At 47.2% G+C, this 20,515-nt stretch overlaps 1 protein-coding gene across 2 annotated transcripts in view; it reads right to left on the bottom strand.

Moving 5' to 3' along the window:
* Positions 1-20,515, bottom strand: part of paplna (papilin a, proteoglycan-like sulfated glycoprotein) — a 91,506-nt gene that overhangs the window by 53,711 nt on the left and 17,280 nt on the right. For both annotated transcript variants that reach the window (XM_045706090.1, XM_045706122.1), the window contains exons 4-10: positions 17,769-17,829; positions 16,742-16,844; positions 14,695-14,825; positions 9,215-9,338; positions 5,324-5,404; positions 2,746-2,918; positions 240-363 (exon numbers count right to left, since the gene is read on the bottom strand). In XM_045706090.1, coding sequence (XP_045562046.1) covers positions 240-363; positions 2,746-2,918; positions 5,324-5,404; positions 9,215-9,338; positions 14,695-14,825; positions 16,742-16,844; positions 17,769-17,829 — 797 coding nt within the window. The remainder of the gene's footprint in view (positions 1-239; positions 364-2,745; positions 2,919-5,323; positions 5,405-9,214; positions 9,339-14,694; positions 14,826-16,741; positions 16,845-17,768; positions 17,830-20,515) is intronic.

The following is a 20,515-nucleotide window of genomic DNA, read 5'->3' as shown; positions in this document are numbered from 1 at the left end:
AAGAACCAGAAGAACCAGAAGAACAAGGAGAACCAGAAGAACAAGAAGAACCAGAAGAACCAGAAGAACCAGAAGAACAAGGAGAACCAGAAGAACCAGGAGAACCAGAAGAACAAGGAGAACCAGAAGAACCAGGAGAACCAGGAGAACCAGGTCAAGTCAAAGCGAGGAAGAACATCAGGTAAAATAAAAAAAAAAAAAGACTCCAGTGACAGACTAGAGTAAAGAGGGACACGTACCTGAACCACACTCTCTGCTGCAGGCAGACCAGGAGCCGAAGCTCCAGTAGTATCCCTCTCTGGAGTGACCGTTAGGGAGGTAATACTCGTACTCTACTCCCTGGTTATGTTCCTGGCTGATCAACTGGGGGGACAGGGAGACGGAGACAGAAGGAAAGGTTCGCTCATCTGGAGATCTGTTTCAACACTGGTATATTTGATGAAAGATTACCGTTACTGACACTGATTTTGCAAATAGGGTCGGCATCTCAAAAATACACTACATGACCAAAAGTATGTGGACACCTGCTCGTCTAACATCTCATTCCAAAATCATGGGTATTGATATGGAGTTGGTCCCCCTCCATTGCTGCTATAACAGCCTCCACTCTCCTGGGAAGGCTTTCCACTAGATGTTGGAACATTGCTGTGGGGGACTTGCATCCATTCAGGAACAAGAGATTTAGTGAGGTCGGGCGCTGATGTTGGGCGATTAGGCCTGGCTAGCAGTCGGCGTTCCAACTCATCCCAAAGGTGTTCGATGGGGTTGAGGTCAGGGCTCTGTTCAGGCCAGTCAAGTTCTTCCACACAGATTTTGACAAACCATTTCTGTATGGACCTCGCTTTGTGCACAGGGGCCTTGTCCAAACTGTTGCCACAAAGTTGGAAGCACAGAATCATCTAGAATGTCATTGTATGCTGTAGCGTTAAGAGTTCCCTTCACTGGAACTAAGGGGCCCGAACCATGAAAAACAGCCCCAGACCATTATTCCTCCTCCACCAAACTTTACAGTTTGCACTATGCATTGGGGCAGGTAGCGTTCTCCTGGCATCCTGCCAAACCCAGATTTGTCTGTCGGACTGCCAGATGGTGAAGCGCGATTCATCAACACAGAGAACGAGTTTCCACTGCTCCAGAATCCAATGGGGGCGAGCTTTACACCACTGCAGCCGACGCTTGGCGTTGCACATGGTGATCTTAGGCTTGTGTGCAGCTGCTCGGCCATGGAAACCCATCTCACGAAGCTCCCGACGAACAAGCTTTGTCTATGGAGATTGCATGGCTGTGTGTCAGCAACGGGTGTGGCCGAAATATCCGAATCCACTCATTTGAAGGGGTGTCACATACTTTTGTATATATAGTGTAGTTGGGAGTCTGGTCCCAGATCTGTTGGAGCTGTCTTGTCAACTCCTACGGTCGTTGTTAGCGAGACAGCACAGACAGACTATATATCTGGGAGTCTGTTTCAACAATGGTATGTGTACTAGAAGTTTACCCTTACTACCCAGGGTTATACACACTTAGAAAAACGGGTTCGTAAATGAGACTTCAACTCTCTCCACAGGAAGAACCCTTTTGAGTTCCATAGAACCCTCTGTGGAAAGGGTTCTACCTGGAACCAAAAAGGGTTCTACCTGGAACCAAAAGGGTTCTACCTGGAACCAAAAAGGGTTCTACCTGGAACCAAAAAGGGTTCTACCTGGAACCAAAAAGGGTTCTACCTGGAACCAAAAAGGGTTCTACCTGGAACCAAAAAGGGTTCTACCTGGAACCAAAAAGGGTTCTACCTGGAACCAAAAAGGGTTCTACCTGGAACCAAAAAGGGTTCTACCTAGAACCAAAAAGGGTTCTTCAAAGGGTTCTCCTATGGGGACAGAACCTTTTCTTCTAAGAGTGTAGTACCAGATGGTGTTTATTTTTCAATATTTTACTGGCAAAATGTAAATGTACTAAAGAAACATGAACCCAAATGTTTCAGGTCGATGACAGCTGATGTGTTCATCTCTATTGATTTATCATGTAGGCCTACAGTTGCTGTGTGTGTGTGTGTGTGTGTGTGTGTGTGTGTGTGTGTGTGTGTGTGTGTGTGTGTGTGTGTGTGTGTGTGTGTGTGTGTGTGTGTGTGCCACATGCACGTAAAACCTAAAGACATTTCCCATTCCACAAGAACGGGACAATAAAGTTTTGAATCTGAATCTGGCACCCTATTCTGTACATTTAAAGTGCACTATATAGGGAATAGGTTACCATTTAAAGTAGTGCACTATATAGGGAATAGGTTACCATTTAAAGTAGTGCACTATATAGGGAATAGGTTACCATTTAAAGTAGTGCACTATATAGGGAATAGGGTACCATTTAAAGTAGTGCACTATATAGGGAATAGGTTACCATTTAAAGTAGTGCACTATATAGGGAATAGGTTACCATTTAAAGTAGTGCACTATATAGGGAATAGGGTACCATTTAAAGTAGTGCACTATATAGGGAATAGGGTACCATTTAAAGTAGTGCACTATTGGGAATTTACCATTTAAAGTAGTGCACTATATAGGGAATAGGTTACCATTTAAAGTAGTGCACTATATAGGGAATAGGTTACCATTTAAAGTAGTGCACTATATAGGGAATAGGGTGACCTTTAAAGTAGTGCACTATATAGGGAATGGGGTACCATTTAAAGTAGTGCACTATATAGGGAATAGGGTGACATTTTGGACGCAGTCCCAGGTGTCTCTGACTGACCTCTATGACCAGTGGCTCGGTGGTGGGTCCGCGACCGATGATGGTCTCAGGAGTCATCTCTCCCTCAGCCCCTCTCTGGTAGTATAGCATGGTGCCAGCTACTGGAGTGGCCCTGGAGAACTCAATCACCCAGTGGCCGTTCAGGTAGTACTCGCCACGCAGGTTCTTAATGGCTGGAGGTAGAAACGGTAGCCTTGGTTACAGTCACTCATTAAATAGAGTTTTCCTCGTACACAGTAGCCTTGGTTACAGTCACAGTCAGGTTCTTAATGGCTGGAGGTAGAAACGGTAGCCTTGGTTACAGTCACTCAGGTTCTTAAAGGCTAGAGCTCGTACACAGTAGCCTTGGTTACAGTCACAGTCAGGTTCTTAATGGCTGGAGGTAGAAACGGTAGCCTTGGTTACAGTCACAGTCAGGTTCTTAATGGCTGGAGGTAGAAACGGTAGCCTTGGTTACAGTCACAGTCAGGTTCTTAATGGCTGGAGGTAGAAACGGTAGCCTTGGTTACAGTCACAGTCAGGTTCTTAATGGCTGATGATAGACACAGTAGCCTTGGTTACAGTCACAGTCAGGTTCTTAATGGCTGGAGGTAGAAACAGTAGCCTTGGTTACAGTCACAGTCAGGTTCTTAATGGCTGATGATAGACACAGTAGCCTTGGTTACAGTCACAGTCAGGTTCTTAATGTCTGATGATAGACACAGTAGCCTTGGTTACAGTCACAGTCAGGTTCTTAATGGCTGATGATAGACACAGTAGCCTTGGTTACAGTCACAGTCAGGTTCTTAATGGCTGATGATAGACACAGTAGCCTTGGTTACAGTCACAGTCAGGTTCTTAATGGCTGATGATAGACACAGTAGCCTTGGTTACAGTCACAGTCAGGTTCTTAATGGCTGATGATAGACACAGTAGCCTTGGTTACAGTCACAGTCAGGTTCTTAATGGCTGGAGGTAGAAACGGTAGCCTTGGTTACAGTCACAGTCAGGTTCTTAATGGCTGGAGGTAGAAACGGTAGCCTTGGTTACAGTCACAGTCAGGTTCTTAATGGCTGATGATAGACACAGTAGCCTTGGTTACAGTCACAGTCAGGTTCTTAATGGCTGATGGATAGAGTTTCCCACACAGTAGCCTTGGTTACAGTCACAGTCAGGTTCTTAATGGCTGATGATAGACACAGTAGCCTTGGTTACAGTCACAGTCAGGTTCTTAATGGCTGATGATAGACACAGTAGCCTTGGTTACAGTCACAGTCAGGTTCTTAATGGCTGGAGGTAGAAACGGTAGCCTTGGTTACAGTCACTCATTAAATAGAGTTTTCCTCGTACACAGTAGCCTTGGTTACAGTCACAGTCAGGTTCTTAATGGCTGATGATAGACACAGTAGCCTTGGTTACAGTCACAGTCAGGTTCTTAATGGCTGATGATAGACACAGTAGCCTTGGTTACAGTCACAGTCAGGTTCTTAATGGCTGATGATAGACACAGTAGCCTTGGTTACAGTCACAGTCAGGTTCTTAATGGCTGGAGGTAGAAACAGTTGCCTTGGTTACAGTCACAGTCAGGTTCTTAATGGCTGGAGGTAGACACAGTAGCCTTGGTTACAGTCACAGTCAGGTTCTTAATGGCTGATGATAGACACAGTAGCCTTGGTTACAGTCACAGTCAGGTTCTTAATGGCTGATGATAGACACAGTAGCCTTGGTTACAGTCACAGTCAGGTTCTTAATGGCTGGAGGTAGAAACGGTAGCCTTGGTTACAGTCACAGTCAGGTTCTTAATGTCTGATGATAGACACAGTAGCCTTGGTTACAGTCACAGTCAGGTTCTTAATGGCTGATGATAGACACAGTAGCCTTGGTTACAGTCACAGTCAGGTTCTTAATGGCTGATGATAGACACAGTAGCCTTGGTTACAGTCACAGTCAGGTTCTTAATGGCTGGAGGTAGACACAGTAGCCTTGGTTACAGTCACAGTCAGGTTCTTAATGGCTGATGATAGACACAGTAGCCTTGGTTACAGTCACAGTCAGGTTCTTAATGGCTGAGAGTAGACACAGTAGCCTTGGTTACAGTCACAGTCAGGTTCTTAATGTCTGATGATAGACACAGTAGCCTTGGTTACAGTCACAGTCAGGTTCTTAATGGCTGGAGGTAGAAACAGTAGCCTTGGTTACAGTCACAGTCAGGTTCTTAATGGCTGGAGGTAGAAACGGTAGCCTTGGTTACAGTCACAGTCAGGTTCTTAATGTCTGATGATAGACACAGTAGCCTTGGTTACAGTCACAGTCAGGTTCTTAATGGCTGGAGGTAGACACAGTAGCCTTGGTTACAGTCACAGTCAGGTTCTTAATGGCTGATGATAGAAACAGTAGCCTTGGTTACAGTCACAGTCATTAAATAGAGTTTTCCTCTACATACTCATGTTGTCATGATAAGATTGAACTCTTGATCTTAAATGCCACTTCACTGATCTTAATGACATTTAATGTACAGGACAGTTGATAGCTAGCTAGCTAATAGCTAGCTAACCATTAACCATTAACCACCCAGTCGTCCGAGGAATGAAGTACTCACCCAGATAGTTACGAGTGGCAACAGTCTCTCCGATGCGGATGGATGTGGCTCCCACAGGGATGATAAACATCTGGTTATACCCTGGGAGGGAGGAGGACAGGAGAGATAGAACAGCTGGTTATAGTCTGGGAGGGAGGAGGACAGGAGAGATAGAACAGCTGGTTATAGTCTGGGAGGGAGGAGGACAGGAGAGATAGAACAGCTGGTTATAGTCTGGGAGGGAGGAGGACAGGAGAGATAGAACAGCTGGTTATACCCTGGGAGGGAGGAGGACAGAAGAGATAGAACAGCTGGTTATAGTCTGGGAGGGAGGAGGACAGGAGAGATAGAACAGCTGGTTATAGTCTGGGAGGGAGGAGGACAGGAGAGATAGAACAGCTGGTTATAGTCTGGGAGGGAGGAGGACAGGAGAGATAGAACAGCTGGTTATACCCTGGGAGGGAGGAGGACAGGAGAGATAGAACAGCTGGTTATAGTCTGGGAGGGAGGAGGACAGGAGAGATAGAACAGCTGGTTATAGTCTGGGAGGGAGGAGGACAGGAGAGATAGAACAGCTGGTTATAGTCTGGGAGGGAGGAGGACAGGAGAGATAGAACAGCTGGTTATAGTCTGGGAGGGAGGAGGACAGGAGAGATAGAACAGCTGGTTATACCCTGGGAGGGAGGAGGACAGGAGAGATAGAACAGCTGGTTATAGTCTGGGAGGGAGGAGGACAGGAGAGATAGAACAGCTGGTTATAGTCTGGGAGGGAGGAGAACAGGAGAGATAGAACAGCTGGTTATAGTCTGGGAGGGAGGAGGACAGGAGAGATAGAACAGCTGGTTATAGTCTGGGAGGGAGGAGGACAGGAGAGATAGAACAGCTGGTTATAGTCTGGGAGGGAGGAGGACAGGAGAGATAGAACAGCTGGTTATAGTCTGGGAGGGAGGAGGACAGGAGAGATAGAACAGCTGGTTATAGTCTGGGAGGGAGGAGGACAGGAGAGATAGAACAGCTGGTTATAGTCTGGGAGGGAGGAGGACAGGAGAGATAGAACAGCTGGTTATAGTCTGGGAGGGAGGAGGACAGGAGAGATAGAACAGCTGGTTATAGTCTGGGAGGGAGGAGGACAGGAGAGATAGAACAGCTGGTTATAGTCTGGGAGGGAGGAGGACAGGAGAGATAGAACAGCTGGTTATAGTCTGGGAGGGAGGAGGACAGGAGAGATAGAACAGCTGGTTATAGTCTGGGAGGGAGGAGGACAGGAGAGATAGAACAGCTGGTTATAGTCTGGGAGGGAGGAGGACAGGAGAGATAGAACAGCTGGTTATAGTCTGGGAGGGAGGAGGACAGGAGAGATAGAACAGCTGGTTATAGTCTGGGAGGGAGGAGGACAGGAGAGATAGAACAGCTGGTTATAGTCTGGGAGGGAGGAGGACAGGAGAGATAGAACAGCTGGTTATAGCCTGGGAGGGAGGAGGACAGGAGAGATAGAACAGCTGGTTATAGTCTGGGAGGGAGGAGGACAGGAGAGATAGAACAGCTGGTTATAGTCTGGGAGGGAGGAGGACAGGAGAGATAGAACAGCTGGTTATAGTCTGGGAGGGAGGAGAACAGGAGAGATAGAACAGCTGGTTATAGTCTGGGAGGGAGGAGGACAGGAGAGATAGAACAGCTGGTTATAGTCTGGGAGGGAGGAGGACAGGAGAGATAGAACAGCTGGTTATAGTCTGGGAGGGAGGAGGACAGGAGAGATAGAACAGCTGGTTATAGTCTGGGAGGGAGGAGGACAGGAGAGATAGAACAGCTGGTTATAGTCTGGGAGGGAGGAGGACAGGAGAGATAGAACAGCTGGTTATAGTCTGGGAGGGAGGAGGACAGGAGAGATAGAACAGCTGGTTATAGTCTGGGAGGGAGGAGGACAGGAGAGATAGAACAGCTGGTTATAGTCTGGGAGGGAGGAGGACAGGAGAGATAGAACAGCTGGTTATAGTCTGGGAGGGAGGAGGACAGGAGAGATAGAACAGCTGGTTATAGTCTGGGAGGGAGGAGGACAGGAGAGATAGAACAGCTGGTTATAGTCTGGGAGGGAGGAGGACAGGAGAGATAGAACAGCTGGTTATAGTCTGGGAGGGAGGAGGACAGGAGAGATAGAACAGCTGGTTATAGTCTGGGAGGGAGGAGGACAGGAGAGATAGAACAGCTGGTTATAGTCTGGGAGGGAGGAGGACAGGAGAGATAGAACAGCTGGTTATAGTCTGGGAGGGAGGAGGACAGGAGAGATAGAACAGCTGGTTATAGTCTGGGAGGGAGGAGGACAGGAGAGATAGAACAGCTGGTTATAGTCTGGGAGGGAGGAGGACAGGAGAGATAGAACAGCTGGTTATAGTCTGGGAGGGAGGAGGACAGGAGAGATAGAACAGCTGGTTATAGTCTGGGAGGGAGGAGGACAGGAGAGATAGAACAGCTGGTTATAGCCTGGGAGGGAGGAGAACAGGAGAGATAGAACAGCTGGTTATAGCCTGGGAGGGAGGAGGACAGGAGAGATAGAACAGCTGGTTATAGCCTGGGAGGGAGGAGGACAGGAGAGATAGAACAGCTGGTTATAGTCTGGGAGGGAGGAGAACAGGAGAGATAGAACAGCTGGTTATAGTCTGGGAGGGAGGAGGACAGGAGAGATAGAACAGCTGGTTATAGTCTGGGAGGGAGGAGGACAGGAGAGATAGAACAGCTGGTTATAGTCTGGGAGGGAGGAGGACAGGAGAGATAGAACAGCTGGTTATAGTCTGGGAGGGAGGAGGACAGGAGAGATAGAACAGCTGGTTATAGTCTGGGAGGGAGGAGGACAGGAGAGATAGAACAGCTGGTTATAGTCTGGGAGGGAGGAGAACAGGAGAGATAGAACAGCTGGTTATAGTCTGGGAGGGAGGAGGACAGGAGAGATAGAACAGCTGGTTATAGTCTGGGAGGGAGGAGGACAGGAGAGATAGAACAGCTGGTTATAGTCTGGGAGGGAGGAGGACAGGAGAGATAGAACAGCTGGTTATAGTCTGGGAGGGAGGAGAACAGGAGAGATAGAACAGCTGGTTATAGCCTGGGAGGGAGGAGGACAGGAGAGATAGAACAGCTGGTTATAGTCTGGGAGGGAGGAGGACAGGAGAGATAGAACAGCTGGTTATAGTCTGGGAGGGAGGAGGACAGGAGAGATAGAACAGCTGGTTATAGTCTGGGAGGGAGGAGAACAGGAGAGATAGAACAGCTGGTTATAGCCTGGGAGGGAGGAGGACAGGAGAGATGGAACAGCTGGTTATACCCTGGGAGGGAGGAGGACAGGAGAGATAGAACAGCTGGTTATAGTCTGGGAGGGAGGAGGACAGGAGAGATAGAACAGCTGGTTATAGTCTGGGAGGGAGGAGAACAGGAGAGATAGAACAGCTGGTTATACCCTGGGAGGGAGGAGGACAGGAGAGATAGAACACCTGGTTAAACCCTGGGAGAGAAGGGACTAAAGGGGGGGGACAGAACACATCAGTGGACAACCAGAGTTACTACAGTTGTTGACACTAAAACTTTGTGACAAACTATCGCTAGGAGACGCCGGAGCCCTGTGGAGACATTCTATTGGTCTGCCAATACCACAGCATGAACAATTTAGAGCCCACAACTGCACCAAGGGGAAGCACTACCATAAACGTAAATGTGAGGTGAAAGGTACAATCTGTAATAAGGTTGAAAAATTCGTTTAAACTTTGAAAACAATTCCCAGGTTTCCCAGAAATCCTGGTAGGAGGATTCCCGAATTTGCTTCTTATTCCATTATGATTCTAGGAATCTTCTAACCGGGATTTCTGGAAAACATAGGATCTTTCTGGGAAAGTTAGCAGAATTTTGCAACTCTAATCTGTACCTTACCTTTGGGCAGGTTGTTAATATCGAAGGTACTCCTGACGGGGTAGCAGGACTGTCCGTTGCCCCCACACTGCAGACAGGGGTCCTCCTGCTGGGGGGATTCCAGCATGTTGTCACAGCCCAGACGCTGGAGGGGGAAGCAGGGCAGAGAGAAGGAGAGAGACAAGGATATAGGTTAGATGGATGAAAGAAGAGAAAATAAAGAAAAGAAGCACACACCCTGAAAGTAGGGTGGTCAGACAACAGAGCAACAGATCTCTTTAGTGGGAAGGAGGGTGTTTTACAGTACACATCCATCTTCAGGTTAGAACACGATCTAGATTTAGATACTGTATGATTGCATTTGAGATATTCTCAGCTCTATCCATCTAACCCATGCTGTACTAGACCAAGGAGGAAAGATAGATACTAGATAGATACTAGACCTAGGGGGAAAGATAGGTACTAGACCTAGGGGGAAAGATAGGTACTAGACCTAGGGGGAAAGATAGATACTAGACCTAGGGGGAAAGATAGGTACTAGACCTAGGGGGAAAGATAGATACTAGACCTAGGGGGAAAGATAGATACCAGATAGATACTAGACCTAGGGGGAAAGATAGATACTAGACCTAGGGGGAAAGATAGGTACTAGATAGATACTAGACCTAGGGGGAAAGATAGATACTAGACCTAGGGGGAAAGATAGATACTAGACCTAGGGGGAAAGATAGATACTAGACCTAGGGGGAAAGATAGATACTAGACCTAGGGGGAAAGATAGGTACTAGACCTAGGGGGAAAGATAGATACTAGACCTAGGGGGAAAGATAGATACTAGATAGATACTAGACCTAGGGGGAAAGATAGATACTAGACCTAGGGGGAAAGATAGGTACTAGATAGATACTAGACCTAGGGGGGAAAGATAGATACTAGACCTAGGGGGGAAAGATAGATACTAGACCTAGGGGGAAAGATAGATACTAGACCTAGGGGGAAAGATAGATACTAGACCTAGGGGGAAAGATAGATACTAGATAGATACTAGACCTAGGGGGAAAGATAGATACTAGACCTAGGGGGAAAGATAGGTACTAGATAGATACTAGACCTAGGGGGAAAGATAGATACTAGACCTAGGGGGAAAGATAGATACTAGACCTAGGGGGAAAGATAGATACTAGATAGATACTAGACCTAGGGGGAAAGATAGATACTAGACCTAGGGGGAAAGATAGGTACTAGATAGATACTAGACCTAGGGGGAAAGATAGGTACTAGACCTAGGGGGAAAGATAGATACTAGACCTAGGGGGAAAGATAGATACTAGACCTAGGGGGAAAGATAGATACTAGACCTAGGGGGAAAGATAGGTACTAGACCTAGGGGGAAAGATAGATACTAGACCTAGGGGGAAAGATAGGTACTAGACCTAGGGGGAAAGATAGATACTAGACCTAGGGGGAAAGATAGATACTAGACCTAGGGGGAAAGATAGATACTAGACCTAGGGGGGAAAGATAGATACTAGACCTAGGGGGAAAGATAGGTACTAGACCTAGGGGGAAAGATAGATACTAGATAGATACTAGACCTAAGGGGAAAGATAGATACTAGACCTAGGGGGAAAGATAGGTACTAGACCTAGGGGGAAAGATAGATACTAGACCTAGGGGGAAAGATAGATACTAGACCTAGGGGGAAAGATAGATACTAGACCTAGGGGGAAAGATAGATACTAGACCTAGGGGGGAAAGATAGATACTAGACCTAGGGGGGAAAGATAGGTACTAGACCTAGGGGGAAAGATAGGTACTAGACCTAGGGGAAAGATAGATACTAGACCTAGGGGGGAAAGATAGATACTAGACCTAGGGGGAAAGATAGGTACTAGACCTAGGGGGGAAAGATAGATACTAGACCTAGGGGGAAAGATAGATACTAGACCTAGGGGGAAAGATAGATACTAGACCTAGGGGGAAAGATAGATACTAGACCTAGGGGGAAAGATAGATACTAGACCTAGGGGGAAAGATAGATACTAGACCTAGGGGGAAAGATAGATACTAGATAGATACTAGACCTAAGGGGAAAGATAGATACTAGACCTAGGGGGAAAGATAGGTACTAGACCTAGGGGGAAAGATAGATACTAGACCTAGGGGGAAAGATAGATACTTGACCTAGGGGGAAAGATAGATACTAGACCTAGGGGGAAAGATAGGTACTAGACCTAGGGGGAAAGATAGATACTAGACCTAGGGGGGAAAGATAGATACTAGACCTAGGGGGAAAGATAGATACTAGACCTAGGGGGAAAGATAGATACTAGACCTAGGGGGAAAGATAGGTACTAGACCTAGGGGGAAAGATAGATACTAGACCTAGGGGGAAAGATAGATACTAGACCTAGGGGGAAAGATAGATACTAGACCTAGGGGGAAAGATAGATACTAGACCTAGGGGGAAAGATAGATACTAGACCTAGGGGGAAAGATAGATACTAGACCTAGGGGGAAAGATAGATACTAGACCTAGGGGGAAAGATAGATACTAGACCGAAGGGAGAGATATTTGAGTATTTGAGCACCTCTGAGGATCTCCTCAGTGGGGTTTTCTCAGAGTCTTAAATGACTGATAACCAAGGATATTTAGGAAGACATGTATGAACTGACTGTCACTACTTATTATAGCAGGGTTCCCTATCTGGCAGCCCACCTGGCTGCCCACCTGCTCTAATTACAGCAGGGTTCCCTATCTGGCAGCCCACCTGCTCTTATTACAGCAGGGCTCCCTATCTGGCAGCCCACCTGCTCTTATTACAGCAGGGTTCCCTATCTGGCAGCCCACCTGGCAGCCCACCTGCTCTTATTACAGCAGGGTTCCCTATCTGGCAGCCCACCTGCTCTAATTACAGCAGGGTTCCCTATCTGGCAGCCCACCTGCTCTTATTACAGCAGGGTTCCCTATCTGGCAGCCCACCTGCTCTTATTACAGCAGGGTTCCCTATCTGGCAGCCCACCTGCTCTTATTACAGCAGGGTTCCCTATCTGGCAGCCCACCTGCTCTTATTACAGCCGGGTTCCCTATCTGGCAGCCCACCTGCTCTAATTACAGCCGGGTTCCCTATCTGGCAGCCCACCTGCTCTTATCACAGCAGGGTTCCCTATCTGGCAGCCCACCTGCTCTAATTACAGCAGGGTTCCCTATCTGGCAGCCCACCTGCTCTTATTACAGCCGGGTTCCCTATCTGGCAGCCCACCTGCTCTTATTACAGCAGGGTTCCCTATCTGGCAGCCCACCTGCTCTTATTACAGCCGGGTTCCCTATCTGGCAGCCCACCTGCTCTAATTATAGCAGGGTTCCCTATCTGGCAGCCCACCTGCTCTTATTATAGCAGGGCTCCCTATCTGGCAGCCCACCTGCTCTTATCACAGCAGGGTTCCCTATCTGGCAGCCCACCTGCTCTTATTACAGCAGGGCTCCCTATCTGGCAGCCCACCTGCTCTTATTACAGCAGGGTTCCCTATCTGGCAGCCCACCTGCTCTTATTATAGCAGGGCTCCCTATCTGGCAGCCCACCTGCTCTTATCACAGCAGGGTTCCCTATCTGGCAGCCCACCTGCTCTTATTACAGCAGGGCTCCCTATCTGGCAGCCCACCTGCTCTTATTACAGCAGGGTTCCCTATCTGGCAGCCCACCTGCTCTTATTACAGCAGGGTTCCCTATGTGGCAGCCCACCTGCTCTTATTACAGCAGGGTTCCCTATCTGGCAGCCCACCTGCTCTTATTACAGCAGGGTTCCCTATCTGGCAGCCCACCTGCTCTTATTACAGCAGGGCTCCCTATCTGGCAGCCCACCTGCTCTTATTACAGCAGGGTTCCCTATCTGGCAGCCCACCTGCTCTTATTACAGCAGGGTTCCCTATCTGGCAGCCCACCTGCTCTTATTACAGCAGGGTTCCCTATCTGGCAGCCCACCTGCTCTTATTACAGCAGGGCTCCCTAACTGGCAGCCCACCTGCTCTTATCACAGCAGGGTTCCCTATCTGGCAGCCCACCTGCTCTTATTACAGCAGGGCTCCCTATCTGGCAGCCCACCTGCTCTTATTACAGCAGGGTTCCCTATCTGGCAGCCCACCTGCTCTTATTACAGCAGGGTTCCCTATCTGGCAGCCCACCTGCTCTTATTACAGCAGGGCTCCCTATCTGGCAGCCCACCTGCTCTTATTACAGCAGGGTTCCCTATCTGGCAGCCCACCTGCTCTTATTACAGCAGGGTTCCCTATCTGGCAGCCCACCTGCTCTTATTACAGCAGGGTTCCCTATCTGGCAGCCCACCTGCTCTTATTACAGCAGGGCTCCCTAACTAGCAGGCCACCTGCTCTTATCACAGCAGGGCTCCCTATCTGGCAGCCCACCTGCTCTTATTACAGCAGGGTTCCCTATCTGGCAGCCCACCTGCTCTTATTACAGCAGGGTTCCCTATCTGGCAGCCCACCTGCTCTTATTACAGCAGGGTTCCCTATCTGGCAGCCCACCTGCTCTTATTACAGCAGGGTTCCCTATCTGGCAGCCCACCTGCTCTTATTACAGCAGGGTTCCCTATCTGGCAGCCCACCTGCTCTTATTACAGCAGGGTTCCCTATCTGGCAGCCCACCTGCTCTTATTACAGCAGGGTTCCCTATCTGGCAGCCCACCTGCTCTTATTACAGCAGGGTTCCCTATCTGGCAGCCCACCTGCTCTTATTACAGCAGGGTTCCCTAACTAGCAGGCCATGTACGCTTATTTGGCCTCCCAAGTTTTCTGAGTAAAACATTTTTTTTATTTCATTTTTTTGAAGTCATTCTGAAACTGGAATCATTCTGAAACTGAAGTCATGGTGAAACTGGAGTCATGGTGAGCGACGTGTCGTGATCGTGAGGCGATATAGAAAGCAGCTGTTGCTTAGCGACGTGTCGTGATCGTGAGGTGATATAGAAAGCAGCTGTTGCTTAGCGACGTGTCGTGATCGTGAGGTGATATAGAAAGCAGCTGTTGCTTAGCGACGTGTCGTGATCGTGAGGTGATATAGAAAGCGGCTGTTGCTTAGCGACGTGTCGTGATCGTGAGGCGATATAGAAAGCAGCTGTTGCTTAGCGACGTATCTCTACCCTGAAAACACATGATCTAAATGATCGATAGTTGGTATTCAGCAGTCATAAAAGTAGGCCTTATTTACGTTGAACAACTACTAAAATAGTGATTTTTGTCAGACGGCGTAGGCAGCATTAACACATTTATTTTGTGTTGTTACAGCATTCAACCCACATACTACACAGTTAAAAATATTTTAACTAATAATCATCGAAACCAATAACAGTAATTATTTGTTAATAATCGAACCGAACCCTAACCGACATCAAAAAGCATGAATCGCTCAGCACTAACGCACACACACACGCACACGCACACACGCACGCACACACGCACACACACACACACACGCACAGCTTACCTTACAGACGCCATCCACACACACGTCTCTCCTCCCAGGGTGGCAGGGGGTCCCGTCAACCACAGCCGTCTTCTGACGATAGAAGAAGTTCTCTCCCCTGGGTATACAGTTCAGCTCACAAGGGTTATCAGCTGGTGGGGCGAGATACACACACACACACACACACACACACACGCACGCACACACACACGCACGCACGCACACACACGCACGCACGCACGCACACACACACGCACGCACGCACGCACACGCACGCACACACGCACGCACACACTTATTTGACCTTTTCTCATCTGTAGTCATCGTAACGTTACCAGTAATATATTTAAATGGTCAGCTGTAATATATTTAAATGGCTGAACATTTGTTCTTCAGGTCACTGTATTCCAAGTCAACACACATACAATATACTATCATTACCAAACCTTATAGCCCTAATGACAGTATAGAGTCACTACCAAACCGTATAGCCCTAATGACAGTATAGAGTCACTACCAAACCGTATAGCTCTAATGACAGTATAGAGTCACTACCAAACCGTATAGCCCTAATTACAGTATAGAGTCACTACCAAACCGTATAGCCCTAATTACAGTATAGAGTAACTACCAAACCATATAGCCCTAATGACAGTATAGAGTCACTACCAAACCGTATAGCCCTAATGACAGTATAGAGTCACTACCAAACCGTATCGCCCTATTGACAGTATAGAGTCACTACCAAACCGTATAGCCCTAATGACAGTATAGAGTCACTACCAAACCGTATAGCCCTAATTACAGTATAGAGTCACTACCAAACCGTATAGCCCTAATGACAGTATAGAGTCACTACCAAACCGTATAGCCCTAATGACAGTATAGAGTCACTACCAAACCATATAGCCCTAATGACAGTATAGAGTCACTACCAAACCTATTCCCCTAATTACAGTATAGAGTCACTACCAAACCGTATCGCCCTATTGACAGTATAGAGTCACTACCAAACCTATTCCCCCTAATGACAGTATAGAGTCACTACCAAACCGTATAGCCCTAATTACAGTATAGAGTCACTACCAAACCATATAGCCCTAATGACAGTATAGAGTCACTACCAAACCGTATAGCCCTAATGACAGTATAGAGTCACTACCAAACCATATAGCCCTAATGACAGTATAGAGTCACTACCAAACCATATAGCCCTAATGACAGTATAGAGTCACTACCAAACCTATTCCCCCTAATTACAGTATAGAGTCACTACCAAACCGTATCGCCCTATTGACAGTATAGAGTCACTACCAAACCTATTCCCCCTAATTACAGTATAGAGTCACTACCAAACCGTATAGCCCTAATTACAGTATAGAGTCACTACCAAACCATATAGCCCTAATGACAGTATAGAGTCACTACCAAAACTATTACCCCTAATTACAGTATAGAGTCACTACCAAACCGTATCGCCCTATTGACAGTATAGAGTCACTACCAAACCTATTCCCCCTATTGACAGTATAGAGTCACTACCAAACCGTATAGCCCTAATGACAGTATAGAGTCACTACCAAACCTTATCGCCCTAATTACAGTATAGAGTCACTACCAAACCGTATAGCCCTAATGACAGTATAGAGTCACTACCAAACCATATAGCCCTAATGACAGTATAGAGTCACTACCAAACCGTATAGCCCTAATGACAGTATAGAGTCATTACCAAACCGTATAGCCCTAATGACAGTATAGAGTCACTACCAAACCGTATAGCCCTAATGACAGTATAGAGTCACTACCAAACCGTATCGCCCTATTGACAGTATAGAGTCACTACCAAACCGTATAGCCCTAATGACAGTATAGAGTCACTACCAAACCGTATAGCCCTAATGACAGTATAGAGTCACTACCAAACCATATAGCCCTAATTACAGTATAGAGTCACTACCAAACCATATAGCCCTAATGACAGTATAGAGTCACTACCAAACCATATAGCCCTAATTACAGTATAGAGTCACTACCAAACCGTATAGCCCCTCCAGTCCTGACTCACCTCCATAGTATGGGAGCCATTTGTAACGTTTCCCCTGAAAGTCAGATCCATCAAACTGAGAACACTGTTCCTCTCTGAAGTCTCTGGATCCCTCTGGGCAGTCCTGTGTGATACGCCATGAGAGGGACGGGGTCAGAGGTTAGAGGTTAGAGGTTAGGGGTCAAGGGAAGTGGCAGAAAAAGACAGTGCACTATTGTATAACACCTTTTAATGTCTTTGGTATGAACTGAACAGAGAACAGACAGTACGGTTGGTTCCCACGAGCTGTTGCACACCCAGAGAAAATGATTTCATGTAGAGGTGTTGACTGACAGAGAATAAACTATTAGCTATTATAACACTCTATAACAACTGATCTGACAACTGTGAGAGAATTACACCAACAGGAAGTCTATGTAATTTCAGACATAAATCAGATGAATTATATCTATCAGAGAGGATGACGTACAGACAGAGAAGACGACGTACAGACAGAGAGGATGACGTACAGACAGAGAAGACGACGTACAGACAGAGAGGACGACGTACAGACAGAGAGGATGACGTACAGACAGAGAAGACGACGTACAGACAGAGAGGACGACGTACAGACAGAGAGGATGACGTACAGACAGAGAAGACGACGTACAGACAGAGAGGACGACGTACAGACAGAGAGGACGACGTACAGACAGAGAGGACGAAGTACAGACAGAGAGGACGACGTACAGACAGAGAGGACGACGTACAGACAGAGAGGACGACGTACAGACAGAGAGGACGACGTACAGACAGAGAGGACGACGTACAGACAGAGAGGACGACGTACAGACAGAGAGGACGACGTACAGACAGAGAGGACGACGTACAGACAGAGGTGACTATCTATCATCAATCATGGTGAGAAGAGGGTTTAATGGGTGAATCACAGGACCGTACCTGACATCAAAACCACATAGTAAAGCAATAAGGAATAGAAACCTGTGAATCAGATTGAATAGCATCTCTAAGGGAAGTACTTAGGCACTACACCAAGAATGTTGTTTACCTGGATGTTACATGAGCGGTAGGACTTGTCCGGCCCCACACAGTTGTTCCCTCCATCAGTCCTACCAACCAAACAAACAGAGAAAATAACCAAGTTATTTATTGATTCAACCAGTTCTGTTTTGTCTTGCCATTACATGTTTAGCTTGACAATGACCTAGGACTTGGCAAGACAGCACAAATAGATCTGGGACCAGGCTATATTCAGTGGGCTCAGAGATCCAAGGTGAAGTTCATCCTAGGTACAGATCGGGGACTAGCCTCCTCCTCCTCCTCCTCTTCCTCCTCCTTTGCATCCTCCTCCTCCTCTTCCTCCTACTCCTCCGCTTCCATCTCCTCCTCCTAATTTGTTTTATTCTCCTCCTCTTCATCTTCCTTCTATTCCTCCTCCTCATCTTCCTCTTCCACCTCCGCCTCTTCCTCCTCTTCTTCCTTCTATTCCTCCTCCTCTTCCTCGTCCTCCTCCTCCTCTTCCTCCACCTATATCAGCAGCCAGGCTACAGGCAGCCAACCATGAGGCAGCTAATTGTTTGGGCAGCATCCCAAATGGCAGCCCATTCCCCTCCCTGTATAGTGCACTACCCACAGCTTTACGGGCCCTGGTCAAAGTAGTACAGTATATTAGGTAATAGGATTCCATTTGGGACAGAAACCTTGGCAGATGGTTTCCTTCAGTACGTACAGGGTGAATTTGCCTGGCCTTACACCCTGATCCTGGGTCAGTTTAGCCATTTTCCCCACAGGTCGAGGATAGGTGCAGGGGAAGCTGATCGTAGATCTGAACCTAGGAGGAGCTTCACCCTGTAGCATGAACATGGTGGTGAGGATAGGTGCAGGGGAAACTGATCGTAGATCTGTACCTAGGAGGAGCTTCACCCTGTAGCATGAACATGGTGGTGAGGATAGGTGCAGGGGAAACTGATCGTAGATCTGTACCTAGGAGGAGCTTCACCCTGTAGCATGAACATGGTGGTGAGGATAGGTACAGGGGAAGCTGATCGTAGATCTGTACCTAGGAGGAGCTTCACCCTGTAGCATGAACATGGTGGTGAGGATAGGTGCAGGGGAAGCTGATCGTAGATCTGTACCTAGGAGGAGCTTCACCCTGGAGCATGAACATGGTGGTGTTGGTAAGGGCTGGTATTTAGAGATTGGTATTGATACTAGGAGCCAAGCTGAGTGTCGTAAGGTTTAGACCAAGACGCAGCGGGAAAATGTATACTCATCTTTTATTAACGGACAAAGACGGAAAACCAAAAACGTACACCAAAAAACAGGACGACAAAAAACAGGCCGGTCAGGCACAAAGGTAGACACAGCAACAATCTCCCACAAAATCCCATGACAAAACACACTCCTAAATATAGGACCTTCAATCAGAGGCAACGATAGACAGCTGCCTCCAATTGAAGGTCCAAACCCAATTAACTAAACATAGAACTGTAATAGACTAGACAGAACATAGAAATACACTAACATAGAACATAGACTAACAAACCCCGAACCACATAAACCAAACACCCCTCTACCTAAATACATAGCCCGAACCACATAAACCAAACACCCCTCTACCTAAATACATAGCCCGAACCACATAAACCAAACACCCCTCTACCTAAATACATAGCCCGAACCACATAAACCAAACACCCCTCTACCTAAATACATAGCCCGGACCACATAAACCAAACACCCCTCTACCTAAATACATAGCCCGAACCACATAAAACAAACACCCCTCTACCTAAATACATAGCCCGAACCACATAAGCCCGAACCACATAAACCAAACACCCCTCTACCTAAATACATAGCCCAAACCACATAAACCAAACACCCCTCTACCTAAATACATAGCCCAAACCACATAAACCAAACACCCCTCTACCTAAATACATAGCCCGAACCACATAAACCAAACACCCCTCTACCTAAATACATAGCCCGGACCACATAAACCAAACACCCCTCTACCTAAATACATAGCCCGAACCACATAAACCAAACACCCCTCTACCTAAATACATAGCCCGAACCACATAAAACAAACACCCCTCTACCTAAATACATAGCCCGAACCACATAAACCAAACACCCCTCTACCTAAATACATAGCCCGAACCACATAAACCAAACACCCCTCTACCTAAATACATAGCCCGAACCACATAAAACAAACACCCCTCTACCTAAATACATAGCCCGAACCACATAAAACAAACACCCCTCTACCTAAATACGTAGCCCGAACCACATAAACCAAACACCCCTCTACCTAAATACATAGCCCGGACCACATAAACCAAACACCCCTCTACCTAAATACATAGCCCGAACCACATAAACCAAACACCCCTCTACCTAAATACATAGCCCGAACCACATAAACCAAACACCCCTCTACCTAAATACATAGCCCGAACCACATAAACCAAACACCCCTCTACCTAAATACATAGCCCGAACCACATAAAACAAACACCCCTCTACCTAAATACATAGCCCGAACCACATAAACCAAACACCCCTCTACCTAAATACATAGCCCGAACCACATAAACCAAACACCCCTCTACCTAAATACATAGCCCGAACCACATAAAACAAACACCCTCTGCCACGTCCTGACCAAACTACAATAACAAATAACCCCTATTACTGGTCAGGACGTGACACTGAGGCCTATTTCCCTTCAGGCCTGCTGTGTCATCCTTCCAAGGCAGTCTACCTCGATCAACTTATTCATGA

This window comes from Salmo salar, chromosome ssa01 (genome assembly GCF_905237065.1).
Source record: "Salmo salar chromosome ssa01, Ssal_v3.1, whole genome shotgun sequence".
Lineage (NCBI taxonomy): Eukaryota > Metazoa > Chordata > Actinopteri > Salmoniformes > Salmonidae > Salmo > Salmo salar.
Note: the sequence above shows the minus strand (reverse complement) of the source record. Positions and strands in the feature narration are given on the sequence as shown.